The 16,947-nt window shown below is 44.9% G+C and overlaps 1 protein-coding gene across 7 annotated transcripts in view; it reads left to right on the forward strand.

The window, feature by feature from the left end:
* ROBO2 (roundabout guidance receptor 2) overlaps nt 1–16,947 on the forward strand; it is a 1,624,265-nt gene that overhangs the window by 1,440,845 nt on the left and 166,473 nt on the right. For all 7 annotated transcript variants that reach the window (XM_075335083.1, XM_075335084.1, XM_075335077.1 and 4 more), the window contains exon 7: nt 7,821–7,945. In XM_075335083.1, coding sequence (XP_075191198.1) covers nt 7,821–7,945 — 125 coding nt within the window. The remainder of the gene's footprint in view (nt 1–7,820; nt 7,946–16,947) is intronic.

Raw genomic sequence — 16,947 nt, forward strand, 5'->3', positions numbered from 1 at the left:
TTTGGCTGCCAGAAGTCTCTAGTAGAGTTTTATTTTCCCCTCCCTTTTGAGAGGAATGGTTTTTGGCTGAAGGAACATTAATGTAAAGTGTATGGCAAGTTTTACATTGGCCATATCAAATAGTCAACAGCTATCTCTCCCAACTTCTCCATACACAAGAACACTAAGGTCGACAGAGCGTTCTTGCGTTCTCCAAGAGAGTCTCTACCAGAATTATTGGGCAGTGGCTGATCTTCCCACTCAACCAAAGATTTAGGCAACTTAATTCAAATGCCCTCTCCAGATCTACCCCTAAACATTTTAGATAGTTGGCCAATTTCATCAAATTTATTGGAATCAGCACCAGGGATTGGCCAACAGTGAATGGTGGTCAATGGTGGTCTTCAGACACTGTTAGTACAGTCAGGCATGTTGAATTTTAGCGCCTGGTTCTTTTGTTCTTCAGGAGATAAGCTCCTACTAAAACTGTCTTTCTCCTCTTAGCTCTCTGAAAATACGTAAATACTTGGCCGATCTGAAAATTCATGTGTACGTGGGTATCGGTAGTGATAGCTGATGTCACGTGTATACCGGATCAGGGTTCTTTATTACCACCTAGACCATGCACATTTAAATGGTGTTTTTTTCCTTCGGGCACTTTAGGGTTAACTTCTTCTCTGGTTCTGCAGCAGACTTACTCAGCTGTCAGCACATGCTCATTTCCGGCCTGTATATAATCCCTCTGCTTCCTGGAGACGTTGTTCGATATTCAACTCATTTGGAGCTAGCCCAGGAGCAGTGAGGACATGTCAGCTGCTTTCTGCTGTTATTCTAGTCTGTTGCTATCAGCTTTGTTTGTAGTAAGTCATTCTTATTACTTCCTTTTCTTTGTACCCTTACTCGTGCACCTTTGGTTTCCATGGTTCAGGTTTTGGTGTGTGTGTTAGTGTTTGTTTACCTCCATCAGTTTTTCTGTGTTGGCAGGTTTTTTAGGATCTTTGTCCCGGTCAGTACCCTGGGTGGTGGGGACTTAGTTGTCAGGGCCAGGATAGGAGACATGGCCACATTGTTAGCTCGACCATGACCACCTTCAGGTCTACCATCAGGATAAGGGACAGCACAGGGTCCCCAGTTTTAGGGTCAGCTTAAGGGTCCCTGAGCCATTCTTGTCTCCCTGTCACAGCTGAAGGCTGAATGAGAGCTCGGCCGACAACTTAGGTCTTCTGTCTTCTTGTGTCACAAATAGCTGAGTGAAGAGCCAGTCTCTGCTGGTGAGAGAGAACAAAGAAGCCATTAGATACCAGTTCTTGTTTTCCTTATGATTGGGCAGAATATATGTGAGTAACCCAGCCAAGATGTTATGAAGAAGACAGTGTAACTCTGCCTATGGAGCTGCCTTCAGCTTTGCCTTGGGCATGCTTGGTCTGACGGATGCACTTATAAATAATTACAATGGGAAATTACTTTTTTTGTTGGCATTTCCCTTTAATGTGGAATGTGTGAGAATAAACATCAGTTGCATTATGTCCTTAACTTTCAATGATTTTTCTCCAATTATCTTTAACCACAAAGCGTTGGATACAAAATGTCAAAAGTTGGGGCAGATCCACCTCACCTGGACCAAAAGATGTCACCTCCATGTAGAAAAATGAACGTTTATGACACTTCTTTACAGTTTATGAAACCCTTCTAAAGGAGAAAAGAAGTTGTCCTATGGATTCAGCCTAAGAAAACATTGTCATAAATGTCTGAGCTGAAATGATTTTGCAATTAAGCATCCTGTCCAAAGGTCGGCAGCCGAATCCTTCGCCTCTCTGAATAAAATATGACTGGAAAAGGGCTTTGGAAAATGTATTTGTTTTAAGTCCTTCAGCCCCAGGCACATATGTTCCGCCATGAATTAAATATTTCAGCGGGTACAAGGGAAACTTTGTATGATAAATCTAAGTAATGTATATTCTCATGGAAACGGTCAGTCTATTGCAGACAGCGGCTGAAAATTTTTAACACGACCCTAAAGAATAAAAAAAAGGACTTCACCAATAATTTGGGGAAATTTTGTTCACATGATTAAGACTTAGCGGACCTGGCATAGACCGCCCCTTCTATGTACACTCATTCACATAGGACCTGGTGTAGACCTCCCCTACTATATTCAGTCATTCGCATAGGACCTGGCATAGACCGCCCCTTCTATGTACACTCATTCGCGTAGGACTAGGCATAGACCGCCCCTTCTATATACACTCATTCTCCTCATTCTCATAGGACCTAGCGTAGACCGCCCATTCTATGTACACTCATTCACAAAGGATCTGGCATAGACTGCCCCTTCTATATACACTCATTTGCATAGGACCTGGTGTTGACCATCCCCTTCTATATACACTCATTATCCTCATTCTCATAAGATCTGGCATAGACCGCCCCTTCTATATACACTCATTCTCATAGGACCTGGCATAGACTGCCCCTTCTATATACACTCATTCTCCTCATTCTTATAGGACCTGGTGTAGACCGCCCCTTCTATGTACACTCATTCACAAAGGATCTGGCATAGACTGCCCCTTCTATATACACTCATTTGCATAGGACCTGGTGTTGACCGTCCCCTTCTATATACACTCATTATCCTCATTCTCATAAGATCTGGCATAGACTGCCCCTTCTATATACACTTATTCGCATAGGACCAGGCATAGACCGCCCCTTTTATATACACTCATTCCCCTCATTCTCATAGGACCTGGCATAGACTGCCCCTTCTATATACACTTATTCTCATAGGACCTGCCGTAGACCGTCCCTTCTATATACACTCATTCTCATAGGACCTGGCATAGACCGTCCCTTCTATATACACTCATTCTCATAGGACCTGCCGTAGACCGCCCCTTCTGTATACACTCATTCTCATAGGACCTGGCATAGACCGCCCCTTCTATATACACTCATTCTCATAGGACCTGCCGTAGACCGCCCCTTCTATATACACTCATTCTCATAGGACCTGGCATAGACCGCCCCTTCTATATACACTCATTCTCATAGGACCTGCCATAGACCGCCCCTTCTATATACACTCATTCTCATAGGACCTGCCGTAGACCGCCCCTTCTATATACACTCATTCTCATAGGACCTGGCATAGACCGCCCCTTCTATATACACTCATTCTCATAGGACCTGCCGTAGACCGCCCCTTCTATGTACACTCATTCTCATAGGACCTGGCATAGACCGTCCCTTCTATATACACTCATTCTCATAGGACCTGCCGTAGACTGTCTCTTCTATATACACTCATCTGCATGGTTAATATTGTAGAACCCCTGTGTACTCCTATCTGGGATATATCGCACAATGCAAACACCTGATCACGTTTTTGTTACAATATTTATCCTTTAAAAAATAAATAGATTAAGAGATGGTAACGAGGCTTTTTAAGGCTCCTAATAACTGTCCCATACTTGGGTATTGATTATTACGTCCAGCTTACATGTTGACAGACACTATTTTAATTCTCTTTGTATAAGGTCAGGTTGCCAATCCATCACTTTACGCCTCTGACAGTGACAAATTCTCACCAAAGCAGAGAACCTTTTGTAAAGCCGCATGTAGCACCCTGTTTAATACATTAATAATGGTGATGTATTATTTACTTCTCCTAAAATATTTATCAGACATGACAAAACATATACATGTAGTGAACGGCTCATCAAATAGCGCCGGATTCTATTAGAGGCTTCCCTACCAGGCTGAGAGCTTTGTCATTTCAGAAATGCTGCTATTCCACCAAAAGAAGAGAATGTTGTAAATGCTTTTTTATTAGCATAAAAAAATAAAAAAATAGAAAAAAAAGAATAATAGTAATAAATAGATGATTAGTGATGAGCGGACTCATCCGGGCTGGATTCCGGTCCCCATTTAAGTCTATGGGGACTAGAATCTGGTGATTAAAAATGTTGTTAGAAGGGATAGGGGAATAGGAGCAGGCGCGCTGTACTTACAAGGACTGCGGCACAGCTGTACACTGCTCCCGCGGCCGCTCGTTCCTTTCCAGTGTCGTGCATTATCATTCATGCGTATGCACTGCTTTCCCCGCCCACCAACACCTGTGATTGGTTGCAGTCAGACGCTGTCACACAGGCTGCAACCAATCACAGACACCAAGACGGCCGGTGGGCGGGGTAAGCAGTGCATATGGATGAGCAATAATGAGTGGCCCAGGAAGTGACGGAGAGGCCGTGGGAGCAGTTACAGCTGTGCTCGAGCCTTTGTAAGTATGACGCTCTTGCTTCATTCTTATTTATTTTTTTAATTTCCCCAGTGCCTGATCCGGATCTTTTACAGTCCAGGTCCGCTCATCACTAGTAGAATTTCTTAAATAGCAAGAACATCGAAAATGTACAGTAACATACCTGGAATTAAGATACATTGTAATTCCTGAAATGGGAAGAATAATCTTTATATACAGAATCTGTATAATGCTGGAAGCCCCTATACTCCTCTGTGCCCATTAGTGATAATACCAACATTCTGTTATTGATGGTCCCAGAACCGCGGGACCATCACCAGAACTTCTCTCCATCATATCCCTGTATATTACTAACCCATATGAATAGTGGTATTATTATGTCACTAGTTAAACTACCTTGATAATTTGTTTTTTTTAGACACCCATTTTTCTTACGTATATGTCCTATATGTGTTTTTCATGGATTGAATGCATACCCGTAACAGATTATGGCACTGTTCATATGTCCATTTTATTTGTAGACCAATTATCTGCAACCCCCCCCCAAAAAAAAAAAAAAAATTAAAACTCCTTCTTTGTAATTGTAAATTAGATTAAAACTAAAGTGAAGGGATCCATAAGAAATAAAAAAAAACAAAAGGATAGTACTCGGATGTCACCTGTGTCATGTGGGTGCTGTGCTCCTATACTGTTTAATGGGTAGAAGAATATAGTTTTCTTTTCTGCGTATAAAACCTTGCACATTATGTATGAGGAAATCGGATGCTGCATTGATCGTAAAAATGGACAAAGGCTGAAAATGGATCGATATTGGATCTGGCAAAAACAAAAAAAAACAGGAAATGAGCCTCACATAATGCCCGTGCATGCAAAACAATGGAACATGTTTGGGTTAATCTGTCTGGTTTATTGACAAAACAAAATTAAAGAAAACAAAAAAACAATATTTCACAAAAAGTACATTGTAACCGATCAATAAATTCTAAGGGTATGTGCACGCGATCTGGACATGCTGCATCCTGGATGCAGCGTGTCCTCTCCTGCGGGGCCGGTAGTCTCCTCCGCAAGAGACTGCAGCTGCTTGTGTCCACGATCAAGGTCCTGGACACAGCATGTCCTGTCCTTTGGGACCGCGAGTCTCATCCGCAGGAGACCGCAGCTGCCCGTGCCCCCTATCAGGGTCCTGGATGCAACGTGTCCTGTCCTGCGGGGCCGCGAGTCTCGTCCTCAGGAGACCGCAGCTGCTCATGGGGCTCGGGCCGCTGTGGTCTTTCTCTCTGTTCTCCCTGCGGAGAATACATGCGTTTCCGCAGCAATAAATTGACATGCTGCGGTTTTGGAAGCCGCACTGCAGGTCAGTTTATGCTGTGGGAAAAACAAGTACAGTGGGGAGGGGATTTCTTTAAAACCATCCACTGTGCTTGTGCTCTCAACGCAGCACTTTTGTCACAGTGAAAACATGCCAACATGCTGCATCCAAAATGCTGTGAACCCCGATCATCGGCACGCAGCCAAATATTACACAATTCTTGCATTCACTGGACCATTAGAAACCTTTAGAGAAAGTAAAGCATGCACTACACAGGATTCTCTTGTTGGTGTATATATTGGTAGTATATATCTACATATATCTAGTATATATATATATATTATATATATATATATATATATATATATATATATATATATATATATATATATATATATATATATATATATACACAGTAGATATACGGTAAACCGGCTTAGTAATACCGGTTAAGTAATACCTGGTCTTGCTTGGTGGCATGGAACAGGACTGGGAACACGTCCAGCGATAGGAGTAATCTTGTGGGTAGTTCCAGCAGGTAAGAAGACTTAAGGTGATAGTGCTAAAATCCAATTTTATTGAGCAAGTTTAAAAAATTCCAGAGCTCAATTGATAAAGTGCAGGATACATGCTGATCAGACTACGCGTTTCGGCGGTATAAGGAAGCCGCCTTCTTCACGGTCTCAAGCTTGTATCCTGCACTTTATCAATTGAGCTCTGGAATTTTTTAAACTTGCTCAATAAAATTGGATTTTAGCACTATCACCTGAAGTCTTTGTACCTGCTGGAACTACCCACAAGATTTTATATATATATATATATATATATATATATATATCCCGGGAGAGATTCCGGCTTCCTCCCATCCCTGCATTGTCTCCTTTCTCCTATTAATTTGGGAAAAAATAAATAAGTACCGGTAATTAAAAAAAAACAACCAATGTATATGGAACAAATGAAAGCAGCTAAAGTATTTTCAAATATGTTTCTAAAATAATTAATTTTTTGATGGTGAGAGCCAGGAATCTACTATACAATCATTCAGGGCAGTTTTTGGCTTCCCATGGAGCCGGCTCAAGCCCTGGACCTCGGTGCTCTCACTGAACTGAAGACATCACCATAGAGTTCCGTTCAGCAAAATCCAAGACCTTGACCAAGACCTTGTAGTCATAAGTGAAATGTGACCACATCACAGCTGTCAGCCACATTAATTTTGGCTATAGTATACAGTATATACCCTAATGATGGCTTTAAAAACATTCGTGGGGGAAAAAAACAAAATCATTATTTTGGATAAATGTAAAATAGAATAAAAAAAATAAAATAATAGAATTGTTAAAAACCTAATTTTGGTTTTCTGAGTAGATGGTCAATAGACTGTGATGGTGCCACATTACATATTTTATTCTGCAGTGATCCATTAAGGGCAGCAAAATGTATAAAGTTAGTTAAACAAAAAAAAACAAGGCCAAAAAAAAAGAAAGCGAGGCCATTTGCATTCCAGTACTTTAGTCTAATGCTTCATGATTATCTGGCGTTGTATCCGGAATGAGAGTGCCATTGTGTCGGCTCTAAAAATGAGGTGATTAACCTTGAGGTCCTTCATCCGCACATTTGAAGGCCCACCTCACACATGGCCTCTGCTTTTTATTCATGTTCTACATGCTGATTTCCATATCGTCCCACTCGCCCTCTGATGCGGGGATTAGCATCACAGAGCTCCTGCATGACATTGATTGAAGTCTGCGCTAACTGAATGTAGCAAGGAGGCCGCGAAACGGGAAGACGAAAGGTAATTTGTCCAGTGTTGCATTTATAGACTTGTAATGGCGTGGTGGGGTGAAATCAGGGAAGAAGGTCAACATTTTAAGGGGTCTATTAATTTGCTACCTATCGATAAACTATGGACTCAAAAGCATCGGTATAACATTGATATACGGAGAATTTTATGTACGGAACTTACCGGAGATTTGACTCTTTAGGGCTGAATTTTTGTGCATCGATATGTTCACCTGCAATCCTATGCCAAACCACCAGAACATGGGACAAACTCACATCAAGAACAAACGTGATCTTTTACCATTTTGTCTATAATGGGCACACGTCTACAGAGCTGGACAAATTACTCCAAACTTTTAGGGCAAGTAAAAAAAATAAAGTTTCAAATGACTGCTCAAAAAGTTTGGGGCCAGTAGTAAACTTTTTATTCATTTCTGTACTTTATAGCTTCAAGTCAAGATTGCCCAACTGGATCTTTTTATGTATTCGCAGCTCCTCCTCAGTTTGTGGTGAGACCTCGTGATCAGATCGTAGCTCAGGGACGGACCGTGACATTCCCGTGTGAAACTAAAGGAAATCCTCAGCCTGCTGTCTTCTGGCAAAAGGAAGGAAGTCAGGTAAGGAGGTCTCTTAATCTCAGAGCTAGTGCATTCGATCTGTTGTTTTAAGGTGGGCATGCAAATTATGAATATTGGACTAATGGCCGCTAAACCCGCTGAATTTGGTGAGACCGGACAACTAGCTATACATCTTTGGATTTCGTTTGACAGATGTAGGGAAACATGACAATATTCTTAACATGACAATATACTTGATATATCAAAATATTAGATGGTGGACTGGAAGTTCGGACATACCATTGGTGCAACCTGTGCAGCTGTACAGGGACTCAGGAGGTTAGGGGACCTCTTTCATCATAAAAGCAGTTTCCTACTATCAATTAGAAGCTTTGGAGTAAGAGGGTGCCCTATATGAGCTATGGGGTAAAAGGTGGCCCCTATATGAGCTATTGGGTAAGAGGGTGACCCTATATGAGATATGGGGTAACAGGTGGGCCCTATATGAGCTATGGAGTAAGATGGGGCCCTATATGAGCTATTGGTTAAGAGGGGACCCTATATGAGCTATGTTGTAAGAGAGGGCCCTATATGAGCTATGGGTTAAGAGGGCGACCCTATAAGAGCTATTGGGTGAGAGGGGGCCCTATATGAGTTATGGGGTAAGAGAGGGCCCTCTATGAGCTGTGGGGTAACAGGGGGGCATTTATGAGCTATGGGGTAAGCGGGAGGCCCAAATGAGCTATGGGGTAAAAGGGGGGCCCTATACTGCTCTTGAATATGGGTCCTCTTCTGTCTGGGCATATGTAAACTATCATGTGTATGGAGCCTTAAAGGGGTTGTCCGACCTTAGACTACAAGTCTGCTGTCACTCTGTGTGTGTGGACTTGTGAATGCTCACATCATGTGCACGCCATGCTGTGAGGATTCTCCAGCGGTAAGAATGGGTAATCTTGTGATCAGAAATATGCGATTTGTCTATATCTAGCCACATTCCAACTAGACGTTTCCAGCCTCTCTCAATACACTTGCATTTAGCAAGGTCATGAACGTCTAGTGGGCAGGCAACTGCATGTATGCAAATTGTCTTTATGGACCCTATCCATAAATTAAAAGTGGGCTGAACACTTTGATCTCTGAATGATTATGTTGGGGACATAAAGATATGGTGGATGGAATTTAATAACTTGATCCTTTTTTGGTTGAGAGACAAGCCGCTGCTAGATTATTCTGCCAGAGACTGTGCCTAAGGCCTCTTTCACACGTCCGTGAAAATCACGCACATATTTCACGGACGTGTCAAAGGTGCGTATTGCCCTCCGTGCGTCGTGTTTATGTTATCTGTGATAACACACGGAGAACAGGAACTTTCTGCTCACCTGTCCCTGGCATTGCTGTATGTGGTGCTGATCTATGGCTTCCGGTCCTGCCGACTCCCTGCTGCTGCTGCTTCTGGCCCGCAGTGGAGTGAATATGCAATGAGCATAATGAGCAGGGGTTGGAAGCAAGTGCCAGCAGCGGCAGAGACAGCAGGGCTGGAGAAGATGAGTACAGAAATTCTTTTTAATTCACAGACATGTGTGTTTTCTCCAGTACATGTCACACGGATCACATCCGTGCGGTCTGCGTGCGGTCCGTGTGACACCCATGATGCCGGAGAAAAACGGACATGTCTACGTGTGGAGCACACGGGCACACGTATGATCCACACAGACACACGGTCCACGCACATGAACACGCACGTGAGCGCAGATCCATTGATTTTAATGGGTCTATGTGTGCCCGTGTCTCCGGCACGTTAGGAAACGGACCAAACACGTACCGGAGACACGGATGTATGAAGGGGGCCTAAGAGAGCATATGAATGCAAGACTCAGGAGAAGCATACTAAAAAACAAACTGCGCTTTCTCCACCCTCCAACCCCTTGGTTCAGTTCTGAGTCTTTGCTGCTCCCAGTGTTATTGTCTGCAGCTCCGACATGTTGACAGCACTGCAGCCAATCATTGAGCTCAGCAGCTCTTAGTGGCTTGTGCCATCTGCCCGGTCAAAGCGGCTAAACTCAGTTATATGGTTGCAACAATGTTGATGTGAGGTCAACGACGGACCCAGGAAGGGTGATGAAGGCAAGGTTTTTTTGAGAGGAAATAAATAATGGCTCCTAAATCAGGAGTGACCAGGGCAGTTTATTACACACCTCAATATACAACCTCCTGTAAGAGTTTGCGGCAATCTGATCGTTTATAAAAAAAAAAAAAAAAAATCAATATGATATTGCTGATTGTCATAGATTGATGATAACCCGTCCTGACAGACAACATAATGGCTCTGGTGTAGAGAAAAATGAAGAATTGACTATCAAAAGAGACAAAGTGGACTGGAGAGTAGACGACTCTAAACCGGGTAATGAGTGCGCGATCCTCCATTTCTATTGTGCCATTATACGCAGTAGATGGGAGATTTTACTGTACGAGGAGTAAGAAATCGCCATTACACCATAAAAACTAATCAGCCTTTTGCATTTCTGCCTAAAACTGATTATATATATATAAAATTTCTATCAGTAAGCATAACACACAAGCTGTATATGTCTATGTAGATGCTAAACCCTAACATCACTAAAAGAAGTAAAAAAAAACGTTCAAAGTTTATTAATTCAATAAAGTAGAGGAAAATTTTGTTTTAGGTCTACACATTATTATTGGATCACTGCTGTATCTGAAAAATGGAAATAATAATTATTTAAGAAAATTACTCTTTAAAGCAGTTGTATGGGTCAGAAAAAAACAGCGCCACCCTTGGGCATAGGCCGAATGCGGTATTACAGCTCATTTCACTTTGGGTATCCATTTTTAAAGTGAGCTTGCCATCAGATTATTATACCACAAGTGAATGCCATCTTTGTGAAGGCGATATTATGCTGATTACATTTATACCTTTATTTTAGAAATCTGTTATATTTTAGATAAATTCATTGTTGAATGGTTAGAGAAATGAACCACAAGTGCACTTACATCTGTGATGCCTCTCTTAAGGGCCATTTACACGCTGCGACATCGCTAACGATATATCGTCAGGGTCACGGTGTTTGTGACGCACATCCGGCGTCGTTAGCGACATCGCAGCATGTGACATCAATGAGCGACGATCCACGAGCGCAAAAGAGGCAAAAATCGTTGTTCTGTGAGACGTCATTCATTTCCCAAAAATCGTTGTCTGGTCAGTAGCGAGGTTGTCTATTGTTCCTGCGGCAGCACAAATCGCTATTCGTGACACCGCAGGAACGAGGAACAACCTTGTACAAGCGGCCGCCGGCATTGAAGAAGGAAGAGGTGGGCGGGATGTTTGTTCGCTCATCTCCGCCTATCCGCTTCTATTGGATGGCTGCCGTGTGACGTCGCTGTGACGCCACACGAACCGCCCCCTTAGAAAGGAGGCGGTTCGCCGGCCACAGCGACGTCGCATGGAAGGTAAGTCCGTGTGACGGGTGTAAGCGATGTGTTCCACGAGCAGCGATTTACCCATGACGCACAACAGGCAGGGGCGGGTATGCTCGCAGCGTGTAAAGCACCCTTTAGCCTGTTCTTCCGAGCCCCTGCCTGCCTGCCTCCTGTCAATGATTGACAGTTCATTTTTATTTCAGTGACCTGCTTCTGCTTCCCGAGATTTAGTGCAAGCGACGTCATTCTCCAGGGTGGTATCTGCACATTTAGGTCCTGATGAAGAAGACTGTCAGCGTTTGGCATGGCCTGCATAGATTATAGATTGCGCCAAACCCTGACCATCTTATTCACTATGACCACTGCAGGAAGTAAAGAAGACAGTCATGTCTGGTAAGATTTGTATTTCATGCAGATCACATCAGACACTGACAGTTTTTGTCATCACAAAGAAGTTGTCCACCACTTTAACATTTCTGTTCTATCCTAAGGGATGCTTTGCACGTTGCAACATCGCACGTGCGATGTCGGTAGGGTCAAATCGAAAGTGACGCACATCCAGCGTAACTTTCGACATCGTTGTGTGTAAATTCTAGATGATACGATTAACGAGCACAAAAACGTCGTTATCGTATCATCGGTGCAGGCTCCGACTTTTTCATAATTACGCTGCCGCGACAGGTACGATGCTGTTCCTCATTCCTGCGGCAGCACACATCGCTGTGTATGACGCCGTAGGAGCGAGGAACATCTCCTTACCTGCCGCCGGCGGTTCTACGGAAGGAAGGAGGTGGGCGGGATGTTTACATCCTGCTCATCTCCGCCCCTCTGCCGCTATTGGCGCTATGATGCCGCATGACCCGCCACCTTAGGAAGGAGGCGGGTCGCCGGCCAGAGCGACGGTCGCAGGGCAAGTGAGTGCATGTGAAGCTAGCGTAGCGATAATTTTCTCTACGCCAGCTATCACAAGATATCGTACCTGTGACGGGGGCGGGGACTATCACGTGCAATATCGCAGCATCGGCTTGCGATGTCGCAACGTGCAAAGCCCGCCTTAGGATAGGTCATCAATGTCTGATCGGCCAGGGTCTGACACCCAGCACTGATTAGCTGTTCTCAGTGCCGGTGGCGGTAACAGGCAACCAGAAATGCTCAGTTTCAGATCTGCCCCTCCTGATAGCATCTGTGGCTGTATACTGCATATCTACCTCCGATTGATTTTGTGACGCCCTGGACTAGCCAGGTAGTCACAGACAGGCCCTTGCACAAACACCAGTCCCCTAAAAAGGTAACAGCAGCCAACCTAAAAACCCTGAGTCATCACTCTCAGGCTTTGACGTTCACACCCGAGGGCGGAGCCAGGCAGTTGGCCACGCCCACCGAGGAGTTCGGATAGCCTGAGGCGGGAAAAGCAAGCAGATTAATTTTGGAGGTGAAAGAGAGAGTAGTCGAAAGGGGAACACGTCTGTCGGGGATCTGGGTCATAGCCCAGATACCCTGTGGCCAGGAGGCAGATGGTGGTTGCCACCTGCAGGAGCCGGGAAGACGGCTGGTGGAACCGTAAGGGACCGGGACAGGGTAGTGGCCCGCCGGTACTGAACCGGGGAATCAACTGGAAACCGGAGCACCAGGAGGGGTACTCAGACCCAGAACGAGGCCCAGAAACCACTGGACCGAGTCAAATTCACTGATTGGGGTCTGGACCTTAGGTCATTTACCACCCAAGTCCCGACTGAAGACAACAGCCCAACGAGGAGGATAGAAAGCCACCGCTCAGGCAGAGAGATCCCATGGGCCAGCGTCTGCGGGCAAACGGGCTCTCCCGACACACACACAAAGCCGGGGAGCGGACTCCCGTCGCGGAAGCGCAGGCAGTCAAAATCTACAAAACGAGGTGCAGGAGAAAGGCGGGAACCACCAAATCGGGTGGGGGACCAGACGTAGCCGGCTGCAGGCACCGACCACCATCTTTTTGGTTTACCAGAGACTCCGGTGTATCGGTCATAGTGAGTACAACAGTGCCCTTGGGCTGCGCACCGCCCCGCATTGCGCCAATGCGCCCCCACCCCCGCATCCTAATCCTCAACAACCGGGCCCCGGGACTATGAACCCCCTATCCACGGAGGGGCCAACACCTGGCTGCGCAACACCATCCCCGGGAGCCTAGTCAACGGCAGCGGTGGTGTCCACACTCACCACAACCCGTGGGTGGCGTCACGGACTTAAACCCAAAACCGCGGCTCCGGCCGTGAACCTCCCCACCGAAACCCCTCTCGTAGCGCCAGCCTCCCTTCAGAGCGACGTGACCCCCGGGTCCAGGGGTGCTTGAGCCACCCACCGACGAGCCCGGATCTGAGCGGCTCGGCTACTGCCGAGCCCCGGGGCGGTACAATTTGAATGGGAGGTGGATATGCAGTAACTGGTCGCCATCAGTTGACGGAGCAGCTCCGGAACTGAGCATTTCTGGCTGCCTGCTGCCAGCACCGACGATAGCTGATCGGTGGGGGTGCCGTGTGTCAGACCTCAGCCGATCTACCACTGATGACCTAGCCTAAGGATAGACCATCAGTATAAGAGTAGTGGACAACCTTTTTGCGATAATGAAGACTGTCAGTGTCTGATGTGATCTGCATAATATACAAATCTCACCAGACACTGACTGCTTTCTTCAGTCCTGCTACTTATTCCTACACCAGTCATCCTAGTGAATAAGATGGGCATCTAGATTTCTGGTAGGGGAGGCAGGTCACTGGCACAAAAGTGACTTGTTAAAGGGAACTAATTACCAGGATTTTCATATATAAGCTAAAGCCAGTGCTATACTGGCACTATCAGGCTGATTCTCTACATACCTTTAGTTGTTAACTCTGATGTTTAAGTTTTGAATTCCAAGAAAGTAAAGTTTATAAAATTGGCAGCTACTTGAGTGACAGCAGCTGAAGATCAGATAATAGCTGGGGGGAATTCATAGTTATCTCCTCTCCTGTTAACATAAGTTGGCCTAAGCTAACAAAGCTGGATACCAGGAAGCATCAGTTTCTGTTGGCTGAGGCCCTGCCCTTTCTGGTCACATGGGTATGACCTGACACAGGAGGTCCTGCTAGAGAAAAAGTAAATCGATGGTATAATACTTATGCTAATTCTAACAGAGGGAGGGGATAACTATGAATTCCCCCCAGATATTATATGATCCTCAGCTGCTGTCACTCAAGAAGCTGATGATTTTATAAACTTTACTTTCTTGGATTTCAAAACCTATACATCCAAGCTGACCACTACAGGTATGAAGAGAATCAGCCTGATAGTGCCAGTATAGCACTGACTTTAGGTTATATACGAAAATCCTGGTGATTGGTTCCTTTAATCCCAGATAAGAGGCAGGCAGTGGGCAGGCGCCAGGGATGAGAGCAGGCAGAGCTGTAAACTTGGTGCCACCCCCTGCACTTGCATCTTATTTATATAACAGATGAACAATACATTTCTCTGTAAATCTTAACTTCAGATTTCTAAAATAAAGGTATCATCAGCATTAAACTGCCTTTACATACAGTACAGACCAATAGTTTGGACACACCTTCTCATCTCTAGAACAACTGTTAAGAGGAGACTTTGTGCAGCAGGCCTTCATGGTAAAATAGCTGCTAGGAAACCACTGCTAAGGACAGGCAACAAGCAGAAGAGACTTGTTTGGGCTAAAGAACACACGGAATGGACATTTGACCAGTGGAAATCATCTGTGCTTTGGTCTGATGAGTCCAAATTTGAGATCTTTGGATCCAACCACTGTGTCTTTGTAGAAAAGGTGAGCGGATGGATTCTACATGGCTGGTTCCCACCGTGAAGCATGGAGGAGGAGGTGTGATGGTGTGGGGGTGCTTTGCTGGTGACACTGTTGGGGATTTATTCAAAATTGAAGGCATACAGAACCAGCATACCTACCACAGCATCTTGCAGCGGCGTGCTATTCCAACCGGGTTTTCGTTTAGTTGAACCATCATTTATTTTTCAACAAGACAATGACCCCAAACACACCTCCAGGCTGTGTAAGGGCTATTTGACTAAGAAGGAGAATGATGGGGTGCTACGCCAGATGACCTGGTCTCCACAGTCACCAGACCTGAACCCAATCGAGATGGTTTGCGGTGAGCTGGACCGCAGAGTGAAGGCAAAAGGGCCAACAAGTGCTAAGCATCTCTGGGAACTTCTTCAAGACTGTTGGAAGACTATTTCTGGTGGCTACCTCTTGAAGCTCATCAAGAGAATGCCAAGAGTGTGCAAAGCAGTAATCAAAGCAAAAGGTGGCTACTTTGAAGAACCTAGAATATAAGACATATTTTCAGTTGTTTCACACTTTTTTAAGTATTTCATTCCACATGTGTTAATTCATAGTTTTGATGCCTTCAATGTGAATCTACAATTTTCAGAGTCCTGAAAATAAAGAGAACTCTTTGAATGAGAAGGTGTGTCCAAACTTTTGGTCTTTACTGTATATGGCATTATTTTGAGGTATAAAAACCCGATGACGGGTTCTCTTTTATGCCTAGCTCATGTTTTATGGGGCTGCTCTCCTATAAGCAACATAGATGAGTTTATACATCACCAATTCCATGTAAGTCGGGGCCCTGTATAGGATATAAAGAAAATAAGAATGTAATGATTGGGAATCTCTTACAGCCGTATACTATTCACTACTGTACACAGAACACGGATCAGAAGGGGAAAGATCTGCATTTTTCAATTTCATTTTAAAGAAACTAATTTGATGGCAGCAACAAAGACTCAGTAAACTTGGGACATTGTTACTAAAAAGTCTGGAAAAGTTAAGTGGTACTAATGTATAACTGCCAACTTGTGATCCAGATTTTATATTCTGCTGTGAATAAAGTCTGGCTGTAAGAGATTTCTCTCAATCATTGCATTTGGTTTTCTTTGCATTTTATAGTGTCACAACTTATTTGGGGATAGTGATTTATTTCCTAATTTGCCTGTGATTCCACTGAAGCTCCAGCCCCTGTTAACTCTCCTGCCTCTCTTAGCCCAGTCTCCACCCCCTGCCTGCCTCCTGTCAGTGATTGACAGATCCCTCTTCTTTCAGTGACCTGCTTATCCTTCCCCTCTTAACTCTCCTGCCTCTCTTAGCCAAGTCCCCGCCCCCTGCCTGCTTCCTGTCAGTGATTGACAGATCCCTCTTCTTTCAGTGACCTGCTTATCCGTCCCCTCTTAACTCTCCTGCCTCTCTTAGCCCAGTCTCCACCCCCTGCCTGCCTCCTGTCAGTGATTGACAGATCCCTCTTCTTTCAGTGGCCTGCTTATCCAGCCCCTCTTAACTCTCCAGCCTCTCTTAGCCAAGTCCCCGCCCCCTGCCTGCCTCCTGTCAGTGATTGACAGGTGCTTCTTCTTTCAGTGACCTTTTTATCCATCACCTCTTAACTCTCCTGCCTCTCTTAGCCAAGTCCCCGCCCCCTGCCTGCCTCCTGTCAGTGATTGAGAGGTGCTTCTTCTTTCAGTGACCTTTTTATCCAGCCCCTCTTAACTCTCCTGCTTCTCTTAGCCCAATCCCCGCCCCCTGCCTGCCTCCTGTCAGTGATTGACAGATCCCTCTTCTTTCAGTGACCAGCTTATCC

The sequence above is a fragment of the Anomaloglossus baeobatrachus genome, chromosome 2, assembly GCF_048569485.1.
Source record: "Anomaloglossus baeobatrachus isolate aAnoBae1 chromosome 2, aAnoBae1.hap1, whole genome shotgun sequence".
Taxonomy (NCBI): Eukaryota; Metazoa; Chordata; class Amphibia; order Anura; family Aromobatidae; genus Anomaloglossus; species Anomaloglossus baeobatrachus.